Raw genomic sequence first — 24,892 nt, 5'->3', positions numbered from 1 at the left:
AATTCTATGTGTGATCATGTTCATATAATTAAATTATGAGATACAATACTCATTGATACAGTTAAGGGATAATTTCACTTTTTTTTTTTGGTTTCCTAAATTAATTACTAAATATTTTTTGTATCCCATGTTTCGACCTCATCAATTTTGATCCTGATTTCTTTTTAAAATGATCGTAGTTAGTCTTGACCGTCAGTTCATCGTTTACAGTAATAGAGGTACCTTTTTTGGTTAACTGACGATCATAACTAACTTTCATTTTGTGGGAACGAAGCATGTGTCCATCCCAAACCCTCCATCTAACTAAGAGGCTAATGATATAGGTAAGCATTCTATATTAATTGTAGATGAGAAATTTGAAGCCCTAAGAATCCTCTCTGTAAATCAAATTGATTGCCAAATCCATTAAACCCCAGCCCATCCCTCCTGGATGACTGGTCCCTTTTAGGTTGCCTGGCCCAATGCTGTTATCCACTTTCCTCGATCCAGCCCATTCACTTGACCTGCTTGCCTAGTTTGACCTACTTCTATCCGCCACCTCATTTCTTTGTCAAACCCTAATCCCCTTTCCCTCGATTCTCTCTCGCCTTTTCCCCCCATTCCCTGTCTTCTGGTTTTCCTCCCACTGCCTTTCTCTCTTGTTTTCTTCTCCCATCGTCCTTGGCCTCTGGCCTTTCAATCGATCATATCCAATCTTCTGTCTTCTTCCTAAAAACCCTAAAATTCTAAAGCCTTTGGGGCTTAGCCTCTGTGGCAACTGAGTGTTTGGGTTGCTTGCTTTAGTGGCCTTTTGGGTCCCTTTTTGGATCAAAAAATTTAAATTTTCTCTTCTTCTGACTTAGATTAAACCCTTGCTATTTTTCTCACCTGGTCGAGCCCTAGACGCTGCGAGTATCTGGCTTGAGGAATAACTAAGGCACCATCTTAATATGCAGTTATTACTCTGATAAATTCTTCTGCTTGCTTATTGTTCTGTGTTTATGCTTATTTTTTGAAAATATGGATGGAGATAATTTGCAACCGTTTGATGGTAAATCTTATTTTTCAATATGACAACAGAAAATAAAAGGAATTTTAGTTCAGCAAATTTCTTTTAAAGCTATTGATGGTAAATATGCTGATATTGTTTCTGATGATAAAGAGCTTGAAAACAATGAATATACTTACTCTTTTGTTATTCTTAATTTTTCTAATGTTGTAATAAGAAAAGTAGGAAAACAAAATTCTACTAAGGAACTTTGGAAAAAACTTGAAGAGCTTTACACTAAAACTTCTCTTCCTAGTAAACTATTTTTACTAGAAAAGTTTTTAAGATATAAACTTGACCTATAAGAAAACTCTGAAGAAAATCTTGATGATTTTACCAAGTTAATTCAAGACATTAAGTTAACAGGTGATAAAAATATTAATGACTACTCTCCTATTATTTCGTTAAATGCTACTCTTGAATCATATAGAGATATTAAAGCTACTATTAAGTATGGTAGGGATAATGTAAACCTGAAAACTATAATTAGTGGTCTTAAGAGTAAAGAAATGGATCTCAAGACAAATAAGCCTAATCAAAATAAAAATAAAGTTAATTTTGTAAGAGGAAGAACCAAAAACAGAGACTTTGGTTATAAATTTAGAAGACACAATAAGAGTAGAAGTAGAAGTAGGGGAAGAAGTAAGTCTAGACCTAAATATAGAGATGATAAGCGTAATCAAGATAAACCATATGAAAAGAAGGATAGTAGATGTTATAATTGTGGGCATTTCATTAAAGATTGTAAAAAGCCTCAGAAAAATAAGACAACAGAATCTGCTAATGTCTGAAGAAATATCTGATGAAGTATATATGATCTCTAATGTTAATTTTGTTAAATCCTCCTTGAATATGAATTAATGGCTTATTGATTCTGGTTGTACCTTTCATATGAACCCATTTAGAGAAATCTTGTCTAATTATAAGTCTGAAAAAATAGGTTCCGTTTCCATGGCAAATGAAAAATTATGTGATGTACATGGCCTTGGTGATGTTTGCATGATCTTGGAAAATAGTTCTAAAGTAACCTTGAAAAATGTAAGACATGTTCCCCAATTGGCACATAATTTGATCTCCTATTCTGCCCTTGAGGAAGAAGGGCTTGAAGGGAGATGGGGTAAGGGTATTGCAGGTTTCCGTGCAGTTTCCGTCTTATTCTGTACTGTAGGTTTTCTTAATAGGGCCCCAGTGGATAAGGTTATGATGATAACCATTTTGATCCGTCACTTTGGATTTGGTCCAAGGTGGAGATTGTAAATAAAATTGATGGCCCAAATCCACTAAGGCCCAGCCCATCCCTCCTGGATGGCTGGTCCCTTTCAAGGTTGCTTGGCCTAATGCTATTATTCACTTTCCTCGACCTAACATATTCACCCGACCCGCTTGCCTGTTTTGACCTATTTCTATCCACCCCCTCATTTCTCTATCAAACCTTAATCCCCTTTCCCTCGATTCTCTGTCGCCTCTTCCCCCCCCCCCCCCCCATCTTCTGATCCTTTCTCTCTTATTTTCTTCTCCAACTATTTAATGACCGGCCCTTATAAATATTGGTTCCTTGGCCTCTGACTTTTCAGTTGATCATCTCTAATCTTCTGTCTTCTTCTTCTTCCTAAAAATCCTAAAGTTCTAAAGTCTTTGTGGCCTTGTGTTATTTGATCTTGTACCTTTGAGGCCTCGATTAACTAGCCTTAGTAGTTGTTCCTAGAAGCCTTTGTGGTCTCGGTTAACTAGCCTTAGTAGCTGATCCTAGAAGCCTTTGCGGCTTATGCTCTGTGGCTTAATGGTGATAAAGCAACTGAGTCTTTGGGTTGCTGGCCTTAGTGGCCTTTTGGGTCCCTTTTTTAGGTCTGGTTTGTGAGCCTTTTTTTTGTTTGGTGTAAATCTTCAACTGATGTACATCTTTTGTTTTTAGATATGTAAATTTTTGTATAATTTTGCTACTCATTAGTATTCTGTAAAAGGTTTGTATTTTAAGGGTTCCAGACCTATTTCCAATTTCTGTAATAGTTTGATAGGGTTTTTACTTAGGCGTGTTTGTTGGAGGTTGATACCAACACTCTCCCTATCGAGGCACTTTCTCGGGACGAAATCATAAAATTCATATAAAATTAAAAAAAATTATACTTTAATTATGTAATGGAATAACCAATCAAATCACAAACCACGTTGGTAATAATGCTTTTTTTGGTAATTTTAATCTTCAAACACACTCCCACATGGTGATTCGGAGATCAAATTGAATTAATAGGTTGTGGAAAATGACTTTAAAAATGTAACATCAACTCGAATTGACACTAACATGATTTTTCTGCATTGTCTTGCTTCTATTAGTAGTTTGATTTTGGGATTCTTATTTTGTATATAGAGAGAAGTGGGGTTGGGGTGCCCTAACTTTACTATGCTTGTTTTATTTTCGGTCCATTTTTATGATAAGTTTAAATATGCTCAATATTTGAAGTTGTGCAGAGATATTATATTTTAGTACTTTTATTTAATTCATTCCTAAATGCATCCCAAATACATATAAAAAATCATGATTTAACATATACAATAATATATATTTATATATAGTTCAATTCATCTACAAATTATACATATATATAATATGAGACATGATTTGAAAATAAACGACGAGTTTTGTCTCTCCGGATACAAAACCAAACATACAATAACTAATTTATATTATTTTAAATGATCTTCGAAAATAAATCCGATCATTCACATTATTTTTAATACATATTTATTTATCTTTATCTTTTTATCTCAATAAAATATAACAAAACGCTTCATTAATAAAACCAAACATAAAGAACTTATTTTTCTTCAGAATTTCTCAACACATTTCTCTCTCTCTCTATTACATCAAAATATTTTCTCTCCAGTTTCCTTTTTTGTAAAGAAATATGCCACACTAATTGTAATTAATTATTATATTTTTTAAACATTTTACATCAATTATAATAGTTAAACATTCATTTTAATTATATTCAAACTGATCTAAAAAACAATTCTTATTTTTTAAAAAATGTTATATATTATATAAAAGAAAAAAGAAACAGTCTCAGAATTTAAAAAACAAAATAACAAGTAATAATATTTCAAAATTTTGAGTCCAAAAATAGTCTCCAAGATCAAACGTATTGAACGGCCCTCAGCCCCTCCTATCACGTCAAGTTGTAACATCACCATTATTAAAGATGTGATGGTTTTGGAATCTCAAATTTCTGTCATTTTGAACTTCATCACTGTTCTATATCACATCTGCAAATCCTACTTATCACCAAATTTTCATTTGATTTCTTATATGTTAATTAGGAAAATATATCACCATTGTATATATAGCAAAGGGTCCTTACAATATGATATACATTGATCAAAAATAGTATTTTTTGTTCCATATTTTGAATATACTGTATATATTAAATTTTATAATTACGCATGGAATTCTCAAAAATAGTTATAGAATTTTGAAAACAATTCTTACTTTTAATCGTCTGCCAACTCCGTTGGGAAATTGACAAAAGAAATATCATAATTCTGAAAAAGTGTCGGCCACGTGACTTGCAAGTGATTTTTCCAACGAAAGCTAACAAGAGGATTGAAAAATAAGATATTTTGTAAGTCATGAAATTGTTGTAAAAAATCTTGTACACAATGCAATTAAGATATACTGGACCTAAGTTACAAGATTAAAAAAAAAAAAAATTTGTCCTATATATTGATAACGAAAAAATTGCTATTTTATCCAATAATCTAGAGAAGATGACCTTTTTTGTCCTGCATAAATTGATTTTCTTAACTTAGTCATATGATTTTAATAATTTGGCAATTTTAGTCCTTTTTTCGGCAAGATTGTTTGTGATTTGCACATAATCTAATTAAGTTGTAATATTTGTCCTGTAAATCAATTTATCCAGCACCAAAAGAAAAAGTCAATTCGTGCAGACCAGAAAAGTCAACCCTCTAAATTACAGGACTCAAATTGAATTTAACTGGGTCATGTGCAAGTCACATGCAATTTTTAATAAATTTTAGTCGAAAAATGACTAAAATTAAAAAAATTTAAAATCATAGGACTAAATTACGAAAATCAATTTGTGCAGAACAAAAAATATCATCCATTATATTACGGACTAAAATTACAGTTTTCCTATTGATAACACTAAAGCTATATATATAGTTTAAATACACTAACCAAATCATAAAGTAGATGTAAATTCTATGTGGAACAAAAGAAATGCAACTCTTCTCATGAAGAAGGGATTTCCATTCTGCAGCAAGGGCAGTGCCCCTTGGCCTCCAACCATGGCACCAAACAGCTGGTGTGGAACCTATGGCCGCAATGCAACTGCATTAGGGTTTCGCCATGCCCTCGCCCTCGCCCTCGCCCGGCCCCACGACCCTGGCCGTCCTTAAACTGCTCCAGACATACGGCACATTCCTCTTGTTCCGATGATTTCCAGCTTAGTTTCAACCAGTTCAGCTTCTTCGATCCGTTTTTCTTCAATTTAGGAGCCTCCGTTCGTAAATTTGATTGAACGATTGGTCGATCCTCCACAGATCCTGATCCGTGTCGGAAGCTGGGAGTTGTAGACTCGATTCTGTTCAAATAAAATTAAATTATATAAATTGCGATAGAGTAATTATAATATCTCGATAATTAACCAAAAAAAAAATACACATAAATAAAAATTCTTGAAAACCAATAGCACGACGATTGTATTTTTGGACCAGTCTTTTCTAGACAACCATTATTGCTAGATATTTTGATGTGTGCACAAAGTTCTTTGAGTAATTAAATTTGATAAATAATTTCAAAGAAATTCCAAGTGTTCTTTCTATGTATACCCTAAGAATATAAGAAATTAAAATGTAGTAGAAAAATTGGTTAATAATGTTAATAAAATTGAAATAAAAATTATTGAACTTCACATTAAAAAAAGTGTGATTTTTCGTTACAGTTAATTACTATAGTAAAAAAAATTATGACGGATACAAATTCATCATAGTTTTGCAATGGCCATTAACCGTTGTTTCTTCAACTGAAGTAAAAATATTAGTCATAGTTAAAATCATAATAAATATTTTGTCGGAAGCTAAAAATCATAACAAATATAAATATTTGTATTTAACCAATATTAATTATATAAATATAAATATAAATACCTGTTTGTTTGTACTGATCTCCATTGTTGTTGCAGCCGCTCATCCAACCTCTTCTTGGCTTCTCTAGCTGCTGCACCAAGCCTGCTCTCATCGCACACCTGCTGCAGGCTTCCACCCGGATTCCTCTGCTCTTCCCAGAACAGTACATTAACAATTCAGATCAAAACTGTAATAAAATCAAACCCCCTTTTACACTGAATTGCAATGAACACACACGCAGAAACACGTGCCTGTGTGTGTGAGTATATCTATATATATATATATATATATATATATGTATATATTACCAGGGAATTAGAATTCGAATGGAAGTCATGAGTGGGTGCATAGAGACAGAAAGAAGAGCGCCTGGTGAAGGTGGCGGCGGATGTGTTTGGAGAGAGATCAGAGCCGTAGCTGATGAGGTTGCTTTTGTGAAATCTTCTTCTTCTTGCAGCTTCCACTCCTGGCAGCATTCCAGCCATTGATCAATACTTGATTTTTCAGACAAACACAACTTCTAGAATATTTGGTATTCGGTATTTTCGAGGAGATTAGCAGGCAAAGAGAATGAGTGAGACGAAAATCTCTGAAAATAGGTATTTAATAGTAATTGCTCTTGTTTTTTTAATTTACTTTATTTTGTTGCTAGTGTTTGGTTCTTTCATTCATTGTTTCAAGAATGAGAGAGAGAGAGAGAGATACAGAGAGAGAGAGAGAATGAAGTTTCCTTGAAATTGGGATAGATTGAATGAATTGATAGCAAATGGAGAAATAATATAGAGGTAGGTTTGAATAATTGGAAGACAAAGGGTGGACCTACCATTCATGATTCTGATTGTGTGTGTGTGTGTGTTGGAGTTTTTATTTATTTATTTTGTTAAAAAGTTGTTTGGGTTTAAGATTTGGGTAAATTTATATTTTTAGTTTTCTATTTTAATAAAAATTTTTAAAATAATTTTAAAATTAAAAAAATTCGATGCATTTGGTCATTTATTTTACAAGATTTGACACATCTAGTCATCTGCTTTACAAAATTTATAGGACTAAATGAGTTGAATTTTTTGAATTTTGAAATCATTTTGAAAATTTTATAAAGTATAGGACTAAATGTGTCAAGTTTTCTCAATTTTAAATCATTTTAAGAATTTCATAAAACGGATAACTAAAAATATTGCACCTCCTATTTTAAGAAACTTTGAGTATAATTTCACGGGCCTAAATGGAATATTTCAATTTTAGAGATCCCAACCTTTATTATTTCTCAAATAAATAAATAAGTATCTTGTTTAGTACAAATAAAAAGTAGAGTGCGCTAGAAATCGTATTGCTTAGTATATAGTGTAGGGCATTTAGGTGTTTGAGTAAATCGTGTGAATTATTAAATAAAAATATAATTAGATAGTTCATAATAAACTACTATGAAATCAACTATGGTGTTTGTATTTCTATAAAGGGTTGATTACAATTAAATTTTTTTAAAAATATGAAGTAATTACATTTTGTTTAAAAAAATTAAAATTACACTTACGCTTTTTACACAAATTTTTGTTTATAATGTATTATTTTAATTTGGGTTTAAATAAAAAATACTAACGTCAGTTTAAAAATACGTAATTTTTTTATTTATCTATTATTCAACATTCCGTATAATTTATTGATAAAGATTCTTACGAGATAAATATAATATATAGAAAGTTGAAAAGGCTGTGTTTTAAGAAAATATTATTCCTAAACTATAGCCATTGGACAATAAGTAGCCGTTGAGGAATGAAAAATTAGTCATTATTTTTTATTCTATTACCTTACATATATAGTGTAAGGTTGACACCATTGTTACATCATTTTTATTTAAAAATATCATATACAGTTACTCCATTTATTATTACAAGACAGAAAATAGAACAAAAAGACAAATATTGATATTTGAGGGACAATTGTCATTTTGTACCCTCGAATTATAGAGGTTTTGCACAATGCAAGCTTAAATCGTAAAAATAGCATTTTACACCCTTCAATTATGTATTTATTGGCACCATACACCCTCCACTCATTTTAGGCAACATTTTTGCCCGAAAATTTTATCAGCTTGAATATGAAGGTTTTTTTTTTTTTTTTATCAATTTAATAACCTTCCCTCCAAAAAAATTTGGGTAATTGCCTATTTGCACCCTTGAAATAAACCTATTGGCAAAATGCATCCTAGAGTTACATTTTTGCACTTTGAACACTTAAAATATATCATTCTTTGCACTTTGCACCCTCTAATCCACACCAAAAAACAGGTTAGGCAGACTTTGGCAGGGGTTTCTTGATCTCTTCAATTAGAACTTTTCCTTTTCTTTTCATTTACTCGCTAAATTACTAGTTTTGGTTCTCTTAATTCAGCAGCATTACTCCACAAATCTCCTTAAAATAATTCATGTCTGACATAATAATATATTTTGGGCAAAATATTTTTTTAGCCCCATAAAATAAGGGCATAGTTTTTTTTTTTTTTGTACCACAACTATGGTAGATGACGCTTTTAGTTCCATAAAATTCAAAATTACGTCTTTTTAGCCCTAAAAATGTGATTTTGGGCCTTTTTAGACCAAATTACAATGCCTTTTTAATCCCAAAATCACAACGCACGTGACTTTTTAGGACTAAAAATATGTGATCATGCCTTTTTAGTCCAAATTTTTTTTGTACCACAACGCACGTAACTTTTTAATCCCATCACTCTGTTGAGTTACCAGCCTATTTAAGTCCATTCTATAAATTTTTGTTGGAACTAATGGCGTTGATGTCCCATATGATGGTTCCTCAAAATAGCATCATCACGATTGGACACAAATATTAATATCACCTGTGGTATTGTCCGAGTTGTTTTTTCACCTGGAGATAGTATATATATAGTGGTTATTCTCTAAGGCTAACAAAATGAAGATAAGAAACTACTTACTGGCAATTTTGATCTCTTTGAAAATAAAGGGGGTTGGGTCATATTGTGATCTATGGATGGAAATTTACAAGCTTTCTTGTTGGGTCCTAATTCTCCACATCTAGAGCAGGAGTACGTACTTGGGTCCATTTCTTTTTAGGACCACCTTTGGTTTACTTCCTTTCTTCTTTATGCTTTAGTGGTCTTTCCGCTTTTTATGGTTTTTCAAGTCATGGCAGCAAGGGATCTACTGTAGATTCAGGCCCTTTCAAAGGATGGAGCAAGTATGAGTATGTCTTTCAGAAATCTTTCCTTCTTATACCAAAGCTCGACATAATCCTCAACCTTTTCCCTTCTGTAGAAGGTACAAGCTGTAGCATGAACACAAGGAATTTCAGTAAGCTCCCACTTTTTGAAGTTAAATCCACTGTCCATCTATCACCAAGCCATCCCTTGACTTCAAACTTATCATGGCCATTCCATTAAAAAATGTACACATGTACTCGTTGTTGGAGGCTTTTTAAAGTCAAATCGCAAAGCATGTTCCAGCACGTCCCCCTCCGGTCCAGTGAGCACCACTCCAACTCCACTGCCAGCAAGGGTGGAAGAGCCAATCTACATGCAGAAATCAGTTTCCTTCATCCTCGTCCAAGAGCGTGGCTTTATTTACAAATTCGACTAGTGCTTGGGCCTTTATAACTGTCCTGGACTGATAGAAAATATCATATTCACTAAACTAATAGCCCATTTAATCATCCTTGTTGAGGTCTTAGTCTTACCTAATGTCGCTCGTAATGTAGATTTAGTACACACAAATGGAATGTGCAAGAAATAAAGATGTAATTAATTTGCACGCTGTTATAATTAAAGCGAAAGCCAATTTTTCTACCTCAGGTTAGCACCATGCAATACCTTGCTTACATAATAGATAGGTTTTTGGTGTCCTTCTACCTCCTTGATGAGCACAGAGCTGACCACCTATTGTCTTACTATTGTCGCCAGGTGTTGGTTGGGTGAGCAAGGGCAGTTCTGCCGTGTATACTTTCAAATCTTAGAATGCCTATTTGCACTCTTCATTCCAAACGAAGTTTATGATTTTTCTTAGAGCTTTGAAGAATGGTAAGTTGCGCTCTACTGAACGAGATATGAATCTATTGAGAGTTGTTGCATGTCCAGCTAGTCTCTGCACTTTATTGAGGTTGGTTTGAGATTTCATTTCTTGGATGGCTCGAATTTTATCTGGATTGACTTCAATTCCTTTTTCGATGACTATGTACGCTAAGAACCTACCACTCCATATTCCAAATGCACATTTGGTTGGATTTAACTCCATGTGGTATTTCCTAAGTATGTTGAATGTCTTAGCAAGGTCAGTGAGGTGTTGTTCCATCTGCCGACTCTTTACCAGCATGTCGTCAACGTAGATCTCCATAATACGCCCCCAACTGTTCTCAAAACATGCGGTCCATAGCCCAAAAAACATAACAATAGGTTCCCCCTGATATGATGAAACTAACTCGCTTCTGGTATTAGAGTTAAGCATAATCTGGTATAGCTCTGCGAAGCATCCATTAAACTCAACAATTCATGACCAGAGGTGGAATCCACCAACTGGCCTATACGGGATAAAGGTAAAAATATTTAGGGTATGCCTTATTAACATCTCAAAAATCAACACACATGCACCACTTATGACCTGGTTTAGGCACCAGATAACCATATTAGAAACTAAATTTCCTTAATATGACTTGCTGCCAAAAATTTACTTACCTCTTCTTATATGATTTTATCCTTTTTAGGCCCAAAATGCCTCTTTTTGTACTTCACCGGTAGGAAGGCTGGATCTAAGTTCAGACTATGTACTGCTATGCTGGGATCAATCCCCACGAGGTCGCTAGTTGGCCAGGCAAAGGCAACAACATTCTATTGTAAAAAGAAGGTTAACTGTCCGGCTAGTGCGGAATGATCTGGGAACCAATCTTGGTGATTTTGTCTGGCTCTCTAGGCACCACCTAGATACTTAGTAGCTCTTCGGCCGGCTGAACATAACGTGAGTGATGCATTTCTGATCATCCCGTTGAATAGAACCTCGACGGTTTTCCTTGTTAGGAAAATCCACATCCATCTTTATGTTGTTGCATCTTATCGCCTCCACATAACACTTTTGAGTTATGTATTGATCACCTGCAACTTCTCCTATCTTGGTCCCAACAGGGAATTTTAGGTTCATGTGGTAAGTAGAAACAATTGCCTAAAAAGTATTCAAAGCAGGTCGTACTAGAATCATGTTGTATACTGATAGCATATCTACGAGCCTCCTGGCGGGCTCCGTGCCTGAGGAAAGGGGAAGTTAGATTTGTCCCAGCGAGTGTACGACCTCTCCTACAAATCCATATAACAAGGTATCCATTGATTGCCATAAGCATCCTAGCGGACTAGTTATGAGAGGTTCGTAGTGTTCGTTTTTTTGGATCAAGGGGTTGAAACATCCCTGTGGCTCTCCTCTAGTTCTGCGAGTGGAAGATAGTTTATTCTCTTTTCTTTTATTACGGCCGTTCTTTTTCACCTGCCAGTCACCCTCCAAATTCATATATTTTCCTGCCCGAGCTAGTACATCTAGAAAGTTGCTAGCTGATTTCTTGGCTCAGGATTCAAATAGAGGCCCTCCACGAAATCCCTGAGTAAATTCTCTGACCAGTACATCCTAGTGGTTTGTAGGGACCTCTAGAATGGCTGTGTTAAAATGCTAGATGTAAGCCTTTAAGGTTTCCTTCTTTCCTGCTTGATCCCGAAAAGGCTAATGGCTGATTTCTGGTATTTCTTATTGCTAGGAAATTGGTGTTAAAAGAGGGAGCTAAATTCTACAAAAGATCTAAGTGATCCAGTTGGAAGTTGGACGAACCATTGCCAGACAAAATTTGGTAGCGTAGTAAGAAAAACACAATATTTAATTCCATCAATATACCTATACAACAAGGCTGCATTTTCGGACTTAGATATGTTCAGCTGGATCAAAAGTATCGTCATAAGCAAGTAGGTGTAAGGGTGCCCAAAAATGAGCAAGGAGTTCTTCCACCATGATATACTCATTGAAGGGAGTGTCGCGTTCAAAGGCCTAACCTCCTTTGTCACCTGCTGACGAAGTTCCACCATCTCTTTTTTCGACGATTGCCAAATTCCAGGGGGGGCTAATGGCCAGCTGCCTCCTTGCCTGCAAAGCAAGGAGCATTAATAGCTCCCAAAGTGGGATCTAGAACAAGAGCATTAGCAGCACCCAAAGTGGGATCTGGAGGTGGAACAACAGTTCTAGCTGCAACAGGAGGGAAGAGTTTCCCTTATAGGATCCGTTGTCACACTCATTGTTGGAATTAGCCATTTCTCATGTTAAAGCTCAAGTGTTCCCATAGACGGCACCAATAATGCGTACCAATATTTTTGGCATACTATAGGGAAGGAAGGATCTTTGAGAAAATCCTAAAATTATTAGAAGAATAGCGCTGCAAAACAGAGTAGCCATCCAATGTTTAAGTCAGTAATGGTTTATTAAGAAATTAAAAGAAAAACTTAAATTAAAGTGAGAATAATGGTATAAAATAGTTATAAGGTGTAGGTTTTCTTGTGGAGTGCAAAATATAAGCTTAAAGTAGCCTACAAACTGAGAGGAAATGGAGAGAATAAATGAGAAATTTAGAATGAAGAATGATGTTTTACCAAATGACTGTACAAAGTCTCTATTTATATCGTGTATAGAGCAGGATAGGGTTCTTGGGGAGTGTCATACGTCGTTGGAAGCTCTTTGAATTAACTATCATTCTGAAGAAACCGTTTGAGATCTGGACTAGATTTGATTGAGATATGTGAGGTGGACTGAACCTTGTCATATCTACCTACAAATTTGGGATTCGGTTACTTGTGGATTTTTCAGCTTATTTGGCACCGATTTATTTGGAATCACGTGGAGATATTCTAGAGTGATATGTACAAATGTGTTAGCTGGTTATATGATGTGTTCGTCCAACTGTATGATGATGTGCCCAACTGAAATGAGCCTATATATTTGGCCTGCCTGTTTAATAGACTAGAAGGTATGTCTATATGCTTTTCCTCTCTGTTGATGAGCCTCGCCTTCCTGCTGATGGGCCAGCTGGATTTTTAGCCGACTGGATTGGTAGGCCTAGTTTGTGGGCTTTGTTTCACTACTGGTAGGCTTCATCCAATTGTAGGGGGCATCATCATATTTAATTTAAATATATTTGAATATTTATTTATAAAATATACTAATTAAATAACAAAACACTTAAAATAATATCAACTTTTTTAAGTTATATAAAATACTATATTAAAATTATTAATATATATTTAAACTAAAATTTTAATATTTTTATTATTTTTAAATTTTATAAAATTAAATACTTTTATTTATTTTTTTCCAAAAAATTAAGTTTTTTTTTGTAAGTTTTTCTTCTCCGTCAGCGCCTCGTTGCCGAGGAGAAGAAGATTGGGCAATGGAAATTGTTCTTCTCCAGCGACGGAACCTGGGCGTTAGGAGTGACATCCCCCCACGTCCGGTGACGACGGCAATGTCGCCCAGTCTGGGCGGTGATGCCTTCGTCGCTGTTCGCCACCCATTTATTTATATATATATATATATATATATATGTATAATATATGTTTTGTGTATATATATTATATTTAAACTAAAACTATATTTTAATTTATTTAAGATTTAGACCGTTTTACTTTTAATAATTGAAGATCAATGGTTATTATAAAAGGAGTATAACGAGCAATTTATCAAAAAATTTAACACCATTAAACTTGCCTGACGAAAGGGGAGAGTGCAATATTTTAAAAAAACACAAGGGATTTTTTGCTCAGTTTTAACTTAGGAAAATTTAGCTAAATCTTGAAAATACAGATGGATTTTATGCAATTTATTCTTAAAAAAAAAAAAGAAGAAGAAAGATACGGTATATCAGTACTTTTTAATATTAAGTTTAAAGTATACAAATATGTTGTGCTATTTGTAAAATTATAAATATATCTTTTGAGGGTTGAGGATATTTGTATAAGTTTTTGTTCTTGAGAGAACGCGGATGTAAATTAGAAATACAATTTCAAAAACTGTATTTATAATTTTACAAAAGAATTATATTTATTTAATTTAAATTTAACCCTAAGATACGTAGACATAATTTACTTGGCGGTTGGAACTACTGAATAGCCATTTGACAATTTGTTGGATTTAATTAAATTCCCAATAGGAAAAAAGTTAGTTAAGTAATTAATAATTTGGTAAGTGGATTACAACTAATGAAGCAATAACTATGGATAAGTAGTATACATTTATGCACGATCAAAAAAGTTACATAAATTTTTAATTTTATTTTTTATTTAACATTTTTGTATATATTTTTGTATTTATAATATGCTAATGTAATGTATATACGTGGAATGAGGTTAACATTATTATAAATTTTTTTCTTTACAAGTAAGAAATTATTACATGATAATATTAAATAAAGTGTAAAGTTGAAAATTTATGTAATTTTTTTAGTTATTTTAATATTTTCGTCCGTACCCTAATGAAAAGGGGCCAGGTATAAATATTGAATTTTTTAAGAACGTGTAAATATAATTTAAAAGTTTCTTTGGGGAAAAATGTATAATTAACCCATTAAACAAAATTGCAACTTTCCAAAGTTCTGTGCTGAGTTGAGTCCAGATTTAGAGAACTTAGTTCTTAGGATCTAAAATAATTTTACTAATAGATGAATTAATATGTTGGAACTAAACAATTTAGGATACCAGGTATAATTTCTTGAATCACGGTGAATTTATGTATAATTATATCAAATCTTATAAAAAAAACGTTATAATTATCCATTATATGTATATATGAACGTATTATACTTATTATATATGGACCAATGATACAATTTTGATTCTATGGCCATAACGAATTCATACATACTCGGATTTCGAATGGGTTAGAGTTGAACCGATACAACCGAAATATTTTAAAAGCAAGTCCGGAGCCAATAAAGGCACAAATCGATAAGACCGGATTTATTCATGTTAATTTTTAGATTTTAGATGTGGTCTCTATATTGGTACAGACGAGACTTAACTTAATTCGAGAAGTTGAGACCCCACCTCGTGACTGTAATGTCGTGACAGTACTTATCATTCTATTTTAATAGCAGTTGTTCTTTAAATATAAATATTTGGTATTATAATTAGTATATTGATTACTATAGTTAATAATGATTAAAACACATAATAATTGTAATCAAAATATTATTATAAAAAATAAAAAATGTGATCTCCACATCATCTGCATCACATGCAATCACTTTTTCTTTTTGGTTTGAATATCATGTCTTGGATCATATTGGAGAGTTAATTAAATTAAAATAAAGTAATAATTAAAAAAGATAAATAAAAGATTTCAAAGAAATAAAATAATATAGTAGTTCATAGTGCATAAGAAACCAAAAACTTGTCAGTTGCAGATGAGGTGTCAGACATGTGATTAACCAAACAAAAACACTTAATTATTAATGCCCAAAAGGTTTGTGCCAGATAATTAAGCAACTTTATAAATAAATAAAACTTTTGATTTAATTCATTATGTTGATAATGAGAGTATATAATCAAACTTCATGATAAGTATTGAGGATGAGTATTTTTTTTTCCCTTCTCAAATGATGGTGAAAGGGAAAAAATTGTATTTTTCGTTTCGTAACTTATGCTGAGTATATCTTTAGTTCGATTGATTATGAAAATTTTGAAAATAATCCGATGACTTATAAAAATTCCCGTAATCAGTTTTTCTGTTAATTTTTTGTAGAAAATTAATAGAAAAAACCGTGTGCAGGTCAGTTGGCTGTTGTCTTTTAAGAGTTGAGGGAGACGGCCACGTGACTTGCACGTAGCGTTTTTTGTTAATTTTTTAGGAGAACTGAAAGTAAGAATCTTTTTAAAGTTATGGGATTATTTTAAAAATTATGTAAGCGATAGGATTAAAAGTGTACAAAAGTTAAGTTATGTGACGGACAATCAATTTTCCCACCGTGAGCATATATTATCGTTTCATATAAGATGAAGATAAAGAATTTAAAAAATACATATGTCTACATTTCTCTCTTCTCAACAAGACGTTTTTTTTTTTTCAAGTACAAACTCATGATGTTACAATACCTTGTTCGAGTGTATTTGATTGAGACGTTTAAGTACATCCAAATTATTTGATACCTTTATGAGGCAAAAGGTAGATTTTTCTATAAAGAAAATACTACTCAAATCTCAAGATACAAAGAACTGACAAATACAGATAAACTCTTTTGTTAACACAGAAAGTATGTATAGTTTATAAAATCGAAAAAAATTGAAAGAATTAAATGGAATAATATACAATTGCCGAGTATTCCTTTTGAAAATTAAAATGTATAATTAAATAATAATATGTTGAAAATTGGATCGGAAAATACTATATTTGATTCTTTAAGTTTTTATTTAGAATTATTTTAGTCCCTTAAGTTTATTTTTTAATTTTGGCATCTCTCAACTCTGGTTTTTATCTCAGTTTGGTATCTCTGACCATTTTTCGATGAAAATGTGATTGAATTTTGAAGTTTTGAAGGATAAAATGGTCGTCCCTTATGTTTATAAATTATCAAATTATTTTTTTTTAAGCTGAAAAACAATTCTATTATACTTTTATATGCTGAATATGATGTAATTGTCTTATGTGAATAATGAAAATTTTGAGCTCTTATGAACATAATAATAACATATTGTTGAACTTATTATAATTTTAGATTAACAATCTGTTATTATTATGTTCACAAGAATTCAAAGTTTTCATTATTCATGAAAGATAATTATATCAAGCATACAAAAAGTATACAAAAAAAATTGGTTTTCTGCCTAAAAATAACTAATTTGATAATTTTACAAACTTAAGGTTTAAAGGAGAAAATTAAATTTAAATTGATCATTTTACCCTCCAAATAGTCAAAATTTGGTCACATTTTCGTCGGAAAATGGTCAGAATGACCAAATTAAGAGAAAAGCTAAGGTCGAAAAATAAATTTGAGGGACTAAAATAATTTTAAATGAAAAATTAAGGGATCAAATATAGCATTTACCTAAAATGAAAAAAGAAAAAGAAAAACTTGTCCTAAATGAATATATTCAAAGACTTCAATCTTATGGCGACATACTTGGATGAAAAGTGTATGTCCAAAATAAATAAATAACAGATATATAAAAAATAAATAAATAAATCATATTGGGTTTTTTTGAAATATGACATAATTACTATTTTTTTCTTTTGATTTGAAATTTTGAATTGTATTTTTAAATTATGATATTTTGGTACATTATTTTTGGATAAAATTAAAAAATACCAATATTATCTATATATTATAAAAAAATTAATTTTTATGGTTGTTTTAACCGAAAAACAGAACCGGTTCGTTTTTAACCGAACCTTTTACAGTTCGATTTTTTATTTTTAAAACCGCCGAACTGAATTTTCGATTAGTCGAGAACTCGATTTGGTTCGCCAAAATGCACACCCCTACTTATAAATACATCTTTATTCATTCGGAAGATTTTACACAAACACTCTTGAGGAAGCGTCAATATTATTTACCTTTCTTTTACGATGAGAAAGTGAAAGAATTTCTTCAAAAAATTTATATAGAAAAAATAGCAGCAGAAGAAGTTTGACTTTTAATCATGATTAATTATCATAATTAAAACTAAAACATCACGGTATATACTAATTAGTCACAGCTACATAACGACTATAAGTCATTATTTTTGCAAGCAGTGTCAGAATATTTGATGCAGCTAAAAACACTGCCAAATATTTTTATAATAGATAAAATCATAGTGAATATTAATTAATTATGGTCAAAAATTAATTTTTGTGTTAATTTTATCTGATCATAATAAATAATACTAATTCTCTATAATTATTTATAGAGAATTATTAATTTGTTATAGCGCGTGGAATGTCATCGCCAAGACCCTTTTGATAGGTACATACATTTTGAACATGGCCTGCACATTGGAATAGTTTATTTAGATTTTGGATTGGACTGTGTCTGATACCCACTGCCACAGGCTATAGCTTTATATATTTTAAATATAATTTTTTAGATATGATATAGATTTTAAAAATAAAAAATAAATATAATTGAAAGCCGAGCAAGTGATGAATGTGAACGAAAATGAACAATAAATATGATAATATAATGAAAGTTAAAAAAATAAGAATTATTTAAAATGAATATAACTCGTATCGGTACAAATATTTCAGGATATTATTGGTATTGCAGTGTCATAATTCGCAAGAATTGTGAGTGAGAAACGACTTTTTTTTTATATTAGTATAAATTATTTAAAAAAATATTTTTTTTGAAATAATTAATATTATCAAAATGAATTAATTATTTAAATCTTGTATATGCATCTTTTATTTTTTTTGACAAATAAATATATTAAGAGAAATTTATTATTTTATAGGGATAATTAGGTTTACATCCCCTCACCTATTATCCTTTTATATAAATTGCTCTTGTCTTTAAAAAATCACAGAAACCATCCCTAATAGCCTTTAAAATTAAAAAATATCCCTGTTAACCAAGTCAAATTTTAATTTAATTTTTTAATAATAGAAATGCCCTCAGGGGTGTTTCAGTAATTATTAAAAGTTAGAAGGAGTGTCAAAGTAATATTTATGGGAATGGATAATATGACCCCCTATATTTTTTGTTATTTGTACCAATTTTTAATAAAACTTTAAATTATTTTATTATTTTTTTTTATTGAATCTCTATATAAAATTACATCTCTTAATATTTGAAATGTTACATTATTCAATTAACATATTAATAAAAATTAGTTACTAGATTATAAATTTAAAATAAAAAATTATCACCTCTTATATAAATTATTTTAAATTTTTAAAATTAAAAGATTTATTTTTTACTTTTATTAATTAAATTTATAAATATAGAAAAATATGATAATTAGACATATTTAAATGTATATATTTATACATTTTGTACATACATATTTTGATGGTTGGCGATAATAAAGAGGGCGAAGGATGGGCACAAGCGAGGGAAGGCCGTAAGCCGCAATGGGGCGATGGAGGTGAGGGCATAGGGAGGAGTTGAGAGTAGGCATATTGGTAGATTGGAATGGTCTTAGCTCCTGAATATTCAGACAATAAAAAAGAAAGGGAAAAATAGATTGAAAAAGGTATGAATTCCGTTGAGTTTCCTTTACTTGATCGAACAGCCGAAAATTCTATTATTTCAACTACATTAAATGATCTTTCAAATTGGTCAACACTCTCTAGTTTATGGCCGCTTCTCTATAGAACCAGTTGTTGTTTTATTAAATTTGCTTCACTAATAGGATCACGATTTGACTTTGATCGTTATGGACTAGTACCAAGATCGAGTCCTAGACAAGCAGACCTAATTTTAACAACCGGAACAGTAACAATGAAAATGGCCCCCTCCTTAGTGAGATTATATGAACAAATGCCCGAACCAAAATATGTTATTTCTATGGGAACCTGTACAATTACAGAAGGAATGTTCAGTATTGATTCTTATAGTACTGTTCGGGGAGTCGATAAGCTAATTCGTGTGGATGACAAAAAGAATTTCAAATGTCATGTGAATGCAAAATCACAAATAAAAAAGAAAATTTGACTATCTAAAAATAGTTAAGATTGACTATCGAATAGAATAATATTCGAATTTAGAATTGTGATAAAGAAATCGAAATTGAAAAAAGAGAATAATTTTTAAAAAAAATAATTTAATAATTTAAAATATCTTTAATAAATAAATTATTTATTTTACTAATTCTAATATGATTTATATAAACTTCATAGATTGTTTTGAATTATTATTTATTAATTTTAGTAAAATTTATTTATAAATAAAAATAGAGGATATAAATAATCTTTTAATTTTAATAATTTTAAATAATTTATAAAAGTGTGATAATTTTTTTATTTAAACTCATAATCTAGTAATTAATTTTATTAATATATTAATTGAATAATTTAATATTTTAATTATTAAAAGGTGTAATTTTATATAGAGATTTTATTAAAAGAAGTTAATATATTAAAAAATTAATATAAATAATAAAAGGATCTACGGGATCATATTACTCATCCCCATATACATTGCCAGGGGTGATTTCTGTAATTTTTCAAAAAATAAGAGTAGTTATGTAAAATGACAATGGGGTGAAAATGTAATTATCCCTATTTTATATTGATGCAAGGAAATGTTGCTCATATGGGTACATAAAATCTAAGGTCTTTGTACCTAGCTTTCACAAGTTTTGAAAATGAGATCCGCAAAACCAACACGTTAGCATTTTAATACTTAAGTCCATAAATAATGATGAAAATAAGAATTAAATTGAAAAGAGTATATGTGAAACAGTAATTCAGTACTGAAGTATTTTCAGCAATATCGTTTGATGTATCAATGATTATTACAAACACTTAACCAATTACTAGGGAGAGACACTCCTTTTTACAGTGCTTGTCTCTTGTCGGCTGAGGGGGTTCAATCCCATAGAGACTCGAGAAGGCGGTTACTAAGAGATAGACTCCTAATTATCATAGAGGAAATAGTTTGAGTTATCAATCATTGGAGGCTTATCCTCCAAGACAATAAAATCATTCCGAGATAAGCTTATCATATTCCTAAGGGTTCTTTCTGTTGTCCGGCTGGAACCCAACCATGTGGGAGTGGGTATGTCTAGGCGGCCGCCATGCCGATGTCCCCATAGACCTTCCGTGAGCCCTCTTGGGCTTCCTTGATCCTTTTTCATTTACTGAGTTCAATTTGTGAGTTTAGTACTTGAATCAAATAATAAAATTAAGAAAGAATTATATTGACGCCCCTCATTTACTGTCTTTTTACACAAGTCACGCTTACCTTTTGAAAAATTACAAAAATCACCCATAGCAGTCATTTTTGGCAAAAAATGTAGTTAAAAATAAAAAAAAATGTCCCTATTTTAAAGATAAAAATACCCTTCGGGGGTGTTTTTATAATTACCAAAAGGTCGAATGGGTGTCAAAGTAATATTTATGGGGATGAGTAATATGACCCATATATTTTTTATTAATTTTTTTTTAATTGAATCTCTATATAAAATTACACCTTTTAATAATTAAAATATTAATTATTTAATTAATATATTAATAAACTTATTTTAAAGATTATACATTTAATTTAAAAAATGATTACAATTGTATATATTATTTTAAATTCTTAAGAGTAAAAGATTATTTATCCTTTATGTTTATTTATAACCACATTTTACTAAAGTAATAAATACGAATATATTTATATATTTATACATACATATTTAGATGGCTTTGATGAAGGTGGAGGAGGGGAATATTGGGCAGCCACGAGGGCAGATGGGGAGACAACAAGGAGGGTGCAAGCAATTAAAATTACCCTTTTACCCCGGCCTTCGTAATTTCACAATTGAAAATAATGGGTAACTTTGTCATTTTCTTAGACAATCCCATGTTCAACACCCATGTGAAAATCCATTTTTGGACATTTCAAATGCTCCAACCAAACAAAGAATAATGGATCATAAATGTCACACACTATGCACTTTTATGTACCAAACATGACCTAATTATGTCCCAAACAATTAAATAAAACATATAACAATATCAATAAACATCAAATCATAGAACCTAACACTTCATAATCAAACCCAATCACTCTCTTACCAATTGGGTTTTTCCTAAAAATCTTCCGCAGTGTTTGAATTTGTGTTTTAAGTGTTTTGTTTTGATATTTTAAATATAGGGAAAGAAAAATGGAGATAAATAAGTGTGTGTTGGAAATTGATGGTATGTTTGAATTTGTGTTCTGAGGTAATTTAAATTATTTTAAAATAAGTATTATATGTTTGATATTGTATTTTTGGAAGACAAAAAGCATTGTTCATTGTCAAATCATGTCTATTTTGTATTATATATATCATCTATGGAAAGTTGGAAAATAAAAAATACAATAATATGTAGAAAACATAAAAACAAATATTAGGTGTGTTTTATCTTGTGTCAAAAATACACAATATCAGTTATTCAATTTCAATTCTTCAACAACCACTGTTTGCTTTCAGTCTCATCTTCCTAGTAAAATGTTTTTTTAGAAGCTCATAATAAAATTAGAGCGGACAACACCTCGCGCAACGGTTGCGAGTCTCAAGCAACATCAACATGTAAAACAATCTTTACAATCCAAGAATAGATAAATATTTACAAGAATATGTGGTGGATTGGAATATTAACCTAAATCTAATCCAGGTTTTGATCTTCCCCAAAATTTTGTGAAACCATGAATCTTCATAAACTAAAGGGCATTTTTGACAATTTAGCTGCTTTAAATATTTGATATCCACTTTTCTTCACTTCTTTATACACATCTGTTGGTACATCCGTCTGTTCCTTTAGCCTCCCCTCCACAGAGATTGATGTTTCTCTTCCTTTTGTGCCCCTGAAAATTCAATAGTTTTTCCTTCACATAATTAGAACATTTTTCTTTTCCGTCGGACTGACTGTATGTGGCATATTCGATGTATATTCATACGAAAGTTAAATATTATAAATAATTTAATATTATTTACTAAAATTTATTGTTGTAGGAGAAGTGATAATTTAAAAATAATTCTGATAAGAAAATATTTGAAACAGAGCAAGAGAAAAAAATATTAACGAGAGAGTAGTTGTAATTATGACAAATTTCACTAGAACTCATTGTAATTTACCAATAATTTAAAAAAAATATTTATTCAACGATTTAGAGATACTGAATAATCAGTTTAATTGGTGTATTTATAAGATTAAAGTCGAATAATCTAATTAAATTAAAAAATAAAATCTTAATTAATGTAAATTATTATAAATATTTTTATCTAAATATATACTACTTATGATTATTATATCTATGATATTCCTTTTTTTATCCCTATCAAATTCTAAAGAAATAATAAAATTACACATAATATCTAATTACTACCTATCAAAAATAACTCTTATACTGTCATTAACCAATTCAAAATTCAGCTTATTTTCTGATAAAAATAAGCTGATAAGCACTTAAAATCGAGAAAATTCTAGTTCGAATTTGATTCGACCAAATTTAAGTCTAATCATATGACAAGTATAATACACTCTTACTTTATAATTAATTTGATCCGACCAAACACGTCGTGAGCAAGAATTTTCCCATAAGATTCTTGAATTAATACAAGTCAGTACCTCTTGATCTTTGATCTCAAATGGGTCTGCAGCCTCTGATCCAATCTCCACTTAGCTTCTCTCGCCGTCGCATCCAGCTTCTCATCCTCACACTCCACCTCCTCTCCCGTCTTCCTTTCCTGTTTCCAAATATTACCAGAAAAAAAGAAAAAAAATTGATTTTTTTAAATAAAAAAGATGAACTATTACATTATTTATATCTAACTGTTTGATTTTCTATTTTTTTTTAATATGGAATTTTTTTTCTCATTTCTCATGTCATTAAAAAAGAAAATGGAAATAATGAAATCTTGGTACCGTGGAAGAGGAAGGATAGATGTTGAGTTGATGGGAGTAATTGGTTGCATACAAACAGAAAGAAGAACGGGTGGTGGAGGTGGCGGCGCCGGCGCCGTCGATGGGATTGCTGTGGTGAAATCTCCTTCTTCTTGCTGCTTCGACTCCGGGGAGCATCCCAGCCATTTATCTGGCTAAGTAGAAGAGGGAATCAACGGTGGGTATGGTATTCTTGGGTGATTGGGAGTAGAGAAGAGTAGTATTATTTATATGTAGAATTTGTGTTTTGTGGATGGAAGTGTGGTTGAAGTTTCGTGCGTGTTTCCTTTGTTGTTCTTTTGAGTTTGGAAATTTCGTTCTTGCTTCGGCGGGTTGGTGAGAAGAGGGTCCGGGGGATTGCTTTTTGCCTCTATTGTTCTTTCTTTTAGGTAGGTTATTAAAGGTTTTTTTTTAAATTTATCATAATTATACGAGTATTAATTATATTTAGATCTTTTTTAAAATGTAAAATTATAATTTCGTATTATTTTTACTCTTCTTCTGAAACCTCTCCGTTTACATTTGACTCATTTCATTAGCATTTAGAACGAAAATGCTAATATTAGAAAAAAAAAGAAAATTATATAAATTTGAAATTAGTGCCTCATTTAATAATTTTATGTATATTTTGTACTTATAAGAGGATATATATATATATATGTACCTGGAATAAGATTAACATAATTGCATATTCTTTTTTGGGGAAATACAAAATTACTATATGGGAATGTCAAATAAGGGGTAAAATTAAAAATTTATGTAATTTTTTTTAAACGCTGATATTTTCCATCCGGACCCTAATTAAAGACGGTCACGTGTAAATGATGAATTTGCAGAGGGGGTATAAGTGTAATTAACTCTAATTATAAATACTCTCCAATTGTTTGAAAAATTATAAATACTTCATGAAATTAATGATTGGGTAGTAAATACCTCATACAATGGATTGTCACAAGAAGGTATTTGTTAAACGATTATTATTTCTAGAAGTATTTATAATTAAAATAAATTTCAGGAAAACTCGTTGTAATTTATCATTATATAGAAGTTTCATAGAAATTGAGGAGTTTGTTTGACTAAGTTGATTTAAAACATTTTAAAATTTCGTGTATCTTATAAGATGCATTAAAGG

At 31.1% G+C, this 24,892-nt stretch overlaps 2 protein-coding genes across 2 annotated transcripts; both read right to left on the bottom strand.

Annotated features, from left to right (window-relative positions):
* Positions 1-5,121: 5,121 nt before the first annotated feature.
* LOC105162271 (uncharacterized) lies at positions 5,122-6,930 on the bottom strand. The gene is made up of 3 exons (XM_011080275.3): positions 6,481-6,930; positions 6,194-6,318; positions 5,122-5,628 (listed from the first exon to the last, which is right to left on the bottom strand). Exons 1-3 carry the CDS (start codon positions 6,655-6,657, stop codon positions 5,277-5,279), a joined length of 654 nt encoding a protein of 217 aa, XP_011078577.1. The 5' UTR covers positions 6,658-6,930; the 3' UTR covers positions 5,122-5,276.
* A 15,384-nt stretch (positions 6,931-22,314) lies between these two features.
* On the bottom strand, positions 22,315-24,021 carry LOC105162272 (uncharacterized). The gene is made up of 3 exons (XM_011080276.3): positions 23,743-24,021; positions 23,446-23,564; positions 22,315-22,681 (listed from the first exon to the last, which is right to left on the bottom strand). Exons 1-3 carry the CDS (start codon positions 23,905-23,907, stop codon positions 22,531-22,533), a joined length of 435 nt encoding a protein of 144 aa, XP_011078578.1. The 5' UTR covers positions 23,908-24,021; the 3' UTR covers positions 22,315-22,530.
* Positions 24,022-24,892: the final 871 nt, after the last annotated feature.

This window comes from Sesamum indicum, linkage group LG5, assembly GCF_026168435.1.
Source record: "Sesamum indicum cultivar Baizhima isolate 11 linkage group LG5, ASM2616843v1, whole genome shotgun sequence".
Lineage (NCBI taxonomy): Eukaryota > Viridiplantae > Streptophyta > Magnoliopsida > Lamiales > Pedaliaceae > Sesamum > Sesamum indicum.
This window is presented reverse-complemented; position numbering and strand designations above follow the sequence as displayed.

Coding starts and splice junctions, on each gene's coding strand:
- LOC105162271 (XM_011080275.3), bottom strand. CDS start 6,657: ATGGCTGGAATGCTGCCAGGAGTGGAAGCTGCAAGAAGAAGAAGATTT. Junction 6,319..6,480: donor ATTCGAATTCTAATTCCCTG/GTAATATATACA, acceptor TGGGAAGAGCAG/AGGAATCCGGGTGGAAGCCT. Junction 5,629..6,193: donor AGATCAGTACAAACAAACAG/GTATTTATATTT, acceptor TTATTTGAACAG/AATCGAGTCTACAACTCCCA.
- LOC105162272 (XM_011080276.3), bottom strand. CDS start 23,907: ATGGCTGGGATGCTCCCCGGAGTCGAAGCAGCAAGAAGAAGGAGATTT. Junction 23,565..23,742: donor TCTATCCTTCCTCTTCCACG/GTACCAAGATTT, acceptor ATTTGGAAACAG/GAAAGGAAGACGGGAGAGGA. Junction 22,682..23,445: donor TTGAGATCAAAGATCAAGAG/GTACTGACTTGT, acceptor TTGAATTTTCAG/GGGCACAAAAGGAAGAGAAA.